Here is a 9,482-nt window from a genome sequence, read left to right as displayed (position 1 = left end):
TCGGTGACTGAAGAGGTGAAGGGGGTGTGAATGGCCGGGGGTGTCGGTGACTGAGAGGTGAAGGGGGTGTGAATGGCCGGGGATGTCGGTGACGTGAAGGTGTCGATCGCTGCGACAAGGAACGAGGCGGAGTCAAGCACAGCGCGTCACGATGCCGCCCGTTCCGAACGGTGCCGGCCTTACTGGCCCCCTCGCCCCTCCCCCGGGCGGAGACAGACCGAGGTCGCGACAATAGGCTGGGCCCGCCTGTCGGCCCTGGTGAGCGCGAGCCAGCGCGCCTGCGCGGGGGGTAGTCGGGCTGGAGCCGGCGGCTGCGGTGATGAGCCGGAGCGGGGCTGCAGGGGCCGGAGGCGTTGCCAGGCGTGGTCGGTCCGCCAGCCCTCCTGATGGGTTCTGCACCCCCGAGAAGCGGGTCTGCGCCTGGGGGGCCATGGGCCCGGAAGGGCCTCACCCGCGGCACTGGGGCATCGAGCAGGTCTGCGACTTCCTTTGCCGCAATGGCTTTAGCGAGCCCGGCCTGCTGCGCTGCTTCCGAGGTACTGCCCGGGGCGGCGGGACCCTGCGTGGGGTCGGGGGGGCCCTCTGCGAGCTCTGCCCGGCCCAGGCTCGGCTGGTGTTGCGGGCGGAGGGGGGCAGTGGGCGCAGGGCGCCGGGCGGGCTCGAGGAGGCGCCCGCCTAGCTGGGCAGAGTGCGGCGCTGGGCGGAGCTCGCCGTGGGGTGGCATCTCCGCCTGAGCCCATAGATTAGAAACCGGGCAGGCTGGCCGCACTCCGTTCCCACCCGGCAACGTTTGGCTCTGTGCTCAGCTCCAAGCCTGTGTCCCGCCCTGTCTGACTTGTTACGTCTTACTGTGCTGGAGCCAGAGGGAAACCCCCCCAGAGAAAACAACCCATACAAGATCTTAGCAAGCGCCAGGCTTTCTTTTCGTATTGCTATTGTATAGGGCTTGATGTTAGCCAGGCTTGGGCACGCTGATGGAGCTATACTGGGCTCCATTAGTTTCTGTGTGATTTGAACTGACGTTTACAAGTTGTCTAGGGCAAGTCTATAGTACAAAATTAGTCCTCCTAAGTTATGTCGATGTCCAGCCACCACAGTAATGAAATGACTTTTGCATGCCCACACTGTGCTGCTTCTGTCGCCAGTGCGTGCCCTCACCAGGAGTGCTTGCACCAATTTAATGGACAGTGTAGGGCATTGTGGGAAGGGTTCTGAAAGGCAGCAACTGTGGATCTCAGCAATGCAGTGTTACAGTGACACTGAGCGACTTAAAAAAACCCCAAGGAGTCCTTGTGGCACCTTAGAGATTAACAAATTTATTTGGGCATAAGCTTTCATCGGTTAGATCCCACTTCATCAGCTCTATGAAGTAAAAGATACAGGAGCAGGTATAAATACATGAAAGGATGTGGGTTGCTTTACCAAGTATTAAATCAGTCTAACAAGATAAATCAATTAACAGCAGGATATCAAAGGAGGAGAAATAACTTTTGAAGTGGTAAGAGAGTGGCCCATTACAGACAGTTGACAAGAAGGTGTAAGTAACAGTAGGGAGAAATTAGTATTGAGGAAATTAGATTTTGTAGTGACCCAACCACTCATTCTTTATTCAGGCTTAATCTGATGGCATCTAGTTTGCAAATTAATTCAGTTCTGCAACTTCATGTTAGTCTGTTCTTGAAGTTTTTTTTGTTGAAGAATTGCCACTTTCAGGTCTGTTATTGAGTGACGAAAGAGATTGACGTGTTCTCCTACTGGTTTTTGAATGTTATGATTCCTGATATCAGATTTGTGTCCATTTATTCTTTTGCGTAAAGACTGTCCGGTTTGGCCAATGTATGTCATCATGTGCCAGCAATGTCCCTCTGCCTCTTGCAGAGATGAAGTTATTAAGGCAGCATAGTGGGTGAGTTACATAGGTGGGAGATACGTTTTAGTGTAGATGCTTACAGCGTTAGGTCAGTATAAACTTGCTTATGTTGGCCTAACTCTGTAGTGTGAATCAGGCCTTAGTAAAATCTTCTAATTGCAGCTAAAGAATTGTTTTCCTTCTGAGTCTGTAGGCAGCCTGAGGCAATAACCTTGAGAAATGTGAACTCCTCCAGTTTTTTTGTGGGGATGTTAAGCCTAATATAAATTTAAATAACAAATTTTGATTTTTTTACACTTAAAACGCTACACAGGTGCAACTGTGCCACTTTAGTGCTTCAGTGTGCAGGGATCTCAAACACACAGTCTGCGGGGCTCTTCTGTGCGGTCCGCCAAGCTCCCTGTGCCCCTCTCCCTACCTCCAGGCCAGGGGTGGGCAAAATACAGCCCACGGGCCAAATCTGGCCCACGGGATTGCCCCCTCGGGGTGCCGCAAACCCCACGCTGCTCCCTTAAGTGGCTGGCAGCATGTTCCTTCGGGCCGGAGGGGAGGAGGCAGAAGGCTCCTGCGTTGCCTCGCTTCAAGGTACCGCCCCCTGCAGCTGCCGTTGACCGGGAACAGGAAACTGCGGCCAAAGGGAACTTCATGAGAGGTACCTGGAGGAGCAGCAGTGGAGCACTGTGTCCACCCCAGCTCCCCCAGGGGCTGTGGTTTGGCTGCTCCGTGGAGTGGAGTGGTGCCTGGCCCCGATGCATGCCACTGCCACCCCGGAGCTACTCTGGGTACATGGCCCTGGGTCGGAGTTCGCACCTCACACCCCTCCTGCACTCCTACTCCCTGCCCTGAGCATCCTGCGGCATCCTGCACCCCAACCCGCTGTTTTGAGCTCCCTGTCGCACCCCACACTCCTCCATCACTCCCTGCCCTGAGCCACCTGCTGCACCCCTCACTCCCCTTGCACCCCACACACCAACTCCCTGCCCTGAGCCTCCTGCCACACCCTGCACCCCCTGGTGACAGGGAAGGGGCAGCATTGGGGTGGGGACTTTGGGGAAGGGATGGGAAGATGTGGGGCCGGGTTGGGGCCTCATGGAAGGGGTCGAGTGGGGGCGGGATCAGGGGCAATGAGGGTGGGGGGTCACACTCAGCGGCTTGCTATGTGAAAGGGGTCACCACTACAGTAGTTTGAGAACTACTGATTTAAATCACTTTAACTACATCACTTGGATGTGGATTTTTCTCTCTCCTGAGCGATATAGCTGAGTTGATCTAAATTCCTGGCATGAGGCAATGTCTACACTAGGAAGTTGTACCACTTTAACGTCACGATTATAGTTAAAGTTGTACCACCCCCACCCCCCCCATCTTGGTACAGATATATGAATGGTAAAGTATTTTATCCCAGTATAGTGGTGACAAAACAGCAAGAGCGTACGCACTACAACGGGACTTTTGTTGCAAAAAACACCCAGTTTTGGCAACAGAAAACTTCCACCCCATTGAGAGACTTTTCCCCTCCCTTCATTGTTGACAAAGAGCCAGTGTAGACACCACTGTTTCGTGCCAATATCCCACAGTGCCTGGCCTGATCGCTCTGCTCAGTGTTTTGATCTCTGCTGCCCTGCAGGCATGCACCCCTCCCTGTTCAAAGCTCCAGGAGGTATCTGTGTGCTGCTCCCTTTGGGGAACAAAGAAAGAGCAAATCATTGGAATGCTCCTGTTCTGCCCTGCACTAGGAACACAGCAGCAGGCAGACTGCTACTGCAGGGGGCGGGGGGCAGACTGCTGAGCTGCTTTTCCATTCCTTAGCGCAGAGAGAGCTCACAGAGCTACTCATGATGCTGCACTTGGCAGCTGAGGGGGCTGTGGGAGAACTCAGAGAATCCCAAGATGCGCAGGGATCAGCTCTTCCTTCCCACAACGCTGCACTGTGGGATATGTACCCATATTGCATTGCTTACCCTGTTGATGATGGTGTCCCCAGAGAGGGAGCAAATGTGAACATCCTTTGGCGACTTTTCTTTTGTGGACTCTTGGGTGTTGACATAAGTTTACTCAACAAAACTTGGTAGTGTAGACAAGCCCTAAGGGTTATACCAGTATTAATCAGTAAAAAATCACACCCCCTAACTGATGTCATACTGGCACAAACTCAGGCTACGTCTTCACTACCCGCTGTATCGGTGGGTAGCAATCGATTACTCGGGGATCAATATATCGCGTCTCATCTAGACGCGATATATCGATCGCCGAACACGCTTATATCGATTCCGGAACTCCACCAACCCGAACAGAGTTGCGGAATCGACAGGGGGAGCCGCGGACATCGATCCCGCGCCGTGAGGATGGTGAGTAATTCGATCTTAGATACTTCGACTTCAGCTACGTTATTCACTTAGCTGAAGTTGTGTATCTAAGATTGATTTTCCCCCGTAGTGTAGACCAGCCCTCAGTGTGCAGACTAGGCCTAACCTATGATGTTTATGCTGATTTCACCTTCACTGCTTGTTGCTCTGATCACATCAACCTCTTTGAATACCTTACCAAAAGCTTGTCTCTTACCATAACAGAATTTGGTCCAATAAAAAACAGATTTAAAATTTTGTATTAAGATGTTTTTTTAAAAAAGTGAATGGTACAGAGTTTAAGCACAGAATTTTCTGGGTATCAGGGACTAACATATAGATTGTCAAGGGGTGCGAAGTTTGGTTTAAGATCGGATGGCGTAAGGAATACATAATCTGCAATATATCCGCTTGGGGGTAAAAGGTTGACAGGTCAAAGTACAGACCTTGAGATATGAGGGTATGAAATTCATATAATGGCTATGTTCGGGTGTGGAGTATAATGAGTGGATACGATGATGTATTGTCGCCCACCTTGTCTCTCTAACAGCCTGGAACCAACACAGCTACATCAACATGCAAACACAGTACTCTTCCATTATGTTAAAGTCAAGTTTCTTGTCCTAACTTTCAAGGCCCTTCATAGCTTTATTCTTACTGTTCTGGTTTAGGGTTTTGTATGGGTCATCCTTAAACATAGTGTTGAAGAATTTATCTAATCTTGTAATAATTAATCCTCTCATTGTATTGAACTCCACTCTACCAGTTTTCCCAGCCTGGACCATCTACTTATCTGTTCTTCCATAAGCATTGCTGTGCTTACTTTGACAACACCTCTTTTACTTGGAATGCTAGTCTAGGCTAGGCTAGTCTATAGAGCTACTATTCATTCTCTTCTTTTCTCTTCCCTTCTCAGGATCTACTTTTGCCACAAGAAATATATTGCAATAAACAGCCAATATATGATGGCTAGTCTGAGGGGCAATTGAGGAAAGTTGATAGTTAATTACATATTTATGCAAAGCAAAACCAAATGTATGTAAAAAAATTTTTTGTCTGCCTTTGTATGTTGCTTGTCCACTTAGACTGTAAGATTTTGGGGACTGGAATCTACCTTTGTGTGTTCAGGGCCAACAAGGCCCTGATCCCAAATAGCCTCTGGACACTACCATAATGTAAATATTATGGAAATATATAATACTTAGTAATTCAACAGTTCAGACTCTAGCTCTTTTGATTTTTCTGTTTAACTAAAGCTCCTATGACTTCCATTGTTGGTGTTGGTCAAAATACTCCTCGTTGCTGATTCTTTGTATATGAATTTAGGCTTTGTCTAACATTGAGGGCCAAACGTTTTGCTAAGTGAATTTTTAAAGTAAACTAACAAATGAGTGAAAAGGATATTATGTGCGGCATTATAAATGGGGAAGTTCTAAAAAATGTAATAACTATATTAGAAAATACTTTATAAATCTTACAATTTTGACCTTATCTGAAGTTTTGATTTGACCAAGGCTGGACGCTATCATTGTCGCTTAACAGCATATGAATATGATTTTTTTTCCTCAAGGACTTAGAGCTTTAGTAAAATTGAAGTGGAGGCACTTGAGTTTCAGATGTCAAGATCTGAATTCTCATCCTACATGTGGTTCATAAATGAGATCTGGATGTTTTAGGAGGATCCTGTTATAAAGTGGATTATTTAGCTAACTTAAAGTAAATGTTGGACAGCAGTGTGTAAATACTTCCATTGTAAAATATTCCAGAAGCTTAAATACTTATGTGAAAGCCTAGAAGTAACAGTTGTTCCTTTAACTCTTCAGAAAATCAAATCACCGGGTCAGTGCTGCCTTACCTCACTAAATCAGAACTTAAAGACCTAGGAGTTGGGTAAGAACAACTTTTACTGATATAGTAACATGAGCTAAGTTAATTTTTGAGAATGTTTCCTATCTGAGAAATTTTGGTCATTTAATAACTCTGGGATCTTTATTTCTCCATCATTGGCTTTGTTTAACTGTCCTAAGTTTTGTCTATGTCTTAAACAAAAATTATGATGGTGGTGGTATAAAGGATCTGTTGGTGCTGATCTTCACTGAAACTAATGAAGGTTTAATACTATATCCTGGGGAAGAAAAGTCATCAGGTGATTCATTGAAAATGTTGTCCTTCGATTCCTGTGGTGTGATATTTCAGTATCTTGTCTTGGTTAGCTCACCTCTTATTTGCTATTGTATAATTTCAGGTAGTCATGTCAAGGCTGACAGAAACGAAACGCCTTGATGTGCTTGGAGTGAGGTGTAAAAGTGTGTACGCTTGATCAAAAATAGGGGTTGCAATTATTTGAAAAGAGATACATAAGCCAATTGTTAAACAGAGCTAAGAAATGGTTGAGAGTGTCATTTTACATACAGCTGGCTTTGTTTTGCTCCTATTGGGTTATTTGGGGGTAATATTGTGCCCTGTGGCAGAATGTGTAACTATCACAACTATTATAAAAGAGATATGAAAAACATTTGCAAGAAGAACAGGTTAAAGATGCACAAGGAGATAATGGGAACATAATGTGGGTTATTAGTTTGCAGTTTTATGTATATTATCAAGTGTTGTGGATGCTGGTATATTCCATGTGCATGGCTCAGTGGAGAAGATGCAAACTTTAGGAGGCATGTTTAAATGGGGTGGCTAGAGGACAGCATTAATTAAACAAATTAGAATTTAACACTAGATTAAATACAGAACTGACTTTAAAGTTATTTGTGCACCCACGCACCTTGATATACACTGCTGGTACTTTGCATTAATATAACACCTTTGTAATTTCAGGATCTCAAAGCACTTTACAGACTGAGAATCTTTAGTTACATGATCACATATTATTTTTTTTCCATAAGATCCCTGCTTATTCAGTGAACAAGCAGGATATGTTCTGGGGATTAATCAGGTTTGTACAGTAAAGGAGGCTGTTGTCTGTAAGACTCCTACCTCATTTCTTACTGAAGTTGGAAAGTGTGTAATGAATGAGGCTGAGGATTACAGCAATGAGATGGTCTCATAGTTAGTCAGTTTAATGCTTCCCTAGAGAATGGGATTCTATCTCTGCCTCTGTCACAGAGTTCCTGTGTGGTGCTGGGCAAGTGACTTATATCAGACTGTTCACAGGTGCTCACTGTGTGATCCTCATCTGGTCCCTAATTTGAGACCCTTATGTCTGATTTGCAGAAGTGCTGAGCACTCAGACCTGAAACTGCAGTCACTGGGACTTAGGTGTTGAACACACTAATTCCTACTTCTCTGAAAAATTAGGTCTTAGGTATCTCTAATTGGGCACCCAAAATTAGTGGACAGTTTTGACCTTAATCTCTCTGCCTCATCTATAAAATGAGGGATAATACCAACTCTTCACCTCAGAAGTGTTGTGAAAATCAATTACAGGCAAGTCTCATCTTACACTGGGGTTACGTTCTGCTGTCAGCGTGTAAAGCAAAAATTGCATATAGTCAAAATTACATTGAGTACAATGGTAGGCGGAATCGCCCGCACTACAGGTACAGTATTTAAATTATTTCTCTCTTGTTTGTTTTTTGTTTTTGCTGATCGCGCAAAGCTGAATTCTCACATGTTAAATGCACGTAAGATGAGACTCGCCTGTAATATTTGTGCAGGACTCAGATACTGTAGTGATAAGCACCAGAGAAAAGTCCATGAGGAAATTAATAATTCTGTCTTCAGAGTAAGATTTGAAGAGCGTGCAGTAAATAAAGCCTGAAGCCATGGAAACCCAGGAAATGAGGAGTGCCTTCAGAAAATGAGGAGTGCCTTCAGAAAATGAATGCACATAGTGACCACCCATAAAAGTGGTCTTGATTAGCATCACATAGGAACTCTGTGGCAGAGGCAGGGATAGAATCCAGTTCTCCAGGGAGCATGTAACTGCTTTACCAGAGAACACTCTGCATTCTTTGCATGGAATGAGGTAGGAGTCCTGTGGAAAAAGTAGTATGTGATCATGTAATTATAATGGTACTGGAGTTCAAGAAAGGTGTGAATATGGTTGCATTAGCACCCTAATTCTGGCATTTCCTAACTTGAGTGCCTGACTTGCAAATTTAGTACTGTTTTTCTCACAGGTTTTGTGTGTAAAAATATATGACAAAACCTGCTTAAACTTTACCGTGTAGACAAGACCTTAATCCCATCTAGAAAGGGGAATAGGCTGTACCAATATAAGCCAACTTATACCAGTATAACTTCCTCCACGGTATGGCTTGTATTGGTATAAGTAGTTCTGTAAAAAAAAAATCATTCTTAAACCAAATAGTTATACCTGTACAAAAGCTATGTGTAGACCAGGCCTCAGTCTCCAGTTCAATGTCTAGGAGAAATGAATGCTAGATTATGTAGTTTTTATAAGAAGTCCTTTCCTGCTAGAGCATGCTGTCCTTATGCTTCTTCTTTGTGACTCATGTTTTCTTTTGTTATCAGAAACAAGTCTTAGTAAAAAAGACTTGAAAGCAGATCTAAATTCTATCTCCACCTTGGCGATTAGCCACATCATCACCTTATTTATAATAATTGTGAAAAAAAACCCCTACATTACTGTAGTTAAGGTTGGCTGGTGATAGCTTGTGCCCTCCCAAAATGTCAAATTCAGCAAAAATCAGTCTTGTGAAAACCAAGGGTTTGGCTACACTTGCAGGTGTGCAGCGCTGGGAGTTACAGCTGTCTTCGTACAGCTGTGTAGGGAAAGTGCTGCAGTGTGGCCACACTGACAGCTACCAGCGCTGCAGTGTGGCCAAATTTGCAACATTTGCAGCGGTGTTGGGAATGGTGCATTATGGGCAGCTACCCCACAGAGCACGTCTTCCCATTCTGGCGTTGTGGGAAGGGGGCGGAGGGGGCGGGTCATTCTGCTTCCTGTCCCAACGCCCTGTGATGCATCACTTCACGTCCCAGCAATCCCTGTTTTTCCGTCCACATTTGGCGCCATCTTGACTCTCTCAACGCAGCACGATTTCTGTGGGAAATGGAGTCCGAACAGCTGAGGAGTATGCTGATGAGTCTCGCCAGCATATCACGTTTGGCAGTTGAGCTATTCCTTAAGATCCAAAGTGATGAGGAGTCTGACGATGATATCAAGTCACCTGACATGTACAACACGAAATTGCTTCTGGCATTCATGGAAATGCTCAGCACTGTGGAATGCCTCTTTTTTTGGGCTCTGGAAACAAGCACTGAGTGGTGGGATCACATCATCATGGAAGTCT

At 45.6% G+C, this 9,482-nt stretch overlaps 1 protein-coding gene across 4 annotated transcripts in view; it reads left to right on the top strand.

Moving 5' to 3' along the window:
• Positions 1-204: 204 nt before the first annotated feature.
• SAMHD1 (SAM and HD domain containing deoxynucleoside triphosphate triphosphohydrolase 1) overlaps positions 205-9,482 on the top strand; it is a 268,902-nt gene continuing 259,624 nt past the window's right edge. Inside the window, exons 1-2 of one of the 4 annotated variants that reach the window (XM_032789292.2) lie at positions 205-536; positions 6,039-6,105. In XM_032789292.2, coding sequence (XP_032645183.1) covers positions 320-536; positions 6,039-6,105 — 284 coding nt within the window. In that variant the 5' untranslated portion in view covers positions 205-319. Of the gene's footprint in view, positions 537-6,038; positions 6,106-6,460; positions 6,522-9,482 lie in introns of those variants that run through there. The other 3 variants (XM_032789293.2, XM_075072333.1, XM_075072332.1) reach the window with 3 other exon arrangements.

The sequence above is a fragment of the Chelonoidis abingdonii genome, chromosome 14 (assembly GCF_003597395.2).
Source record: "Chelonoidis abingdonii isolate Lonesome George chromosome 14, CheloAbing_2.0, whole genome shotgun sequence".
Classification (NCBI taxonomy): Eukaryota; Metazoa; Chordata; order Testudines; family Testudinidae; genus Chelonoidis; species Chelonoidis abingdonii.
The sequence above is the reverse complement of the archived record's forward strand: the minus strand, read 5'-3'. Positions and strand labels throughout refer to the sequence as shown.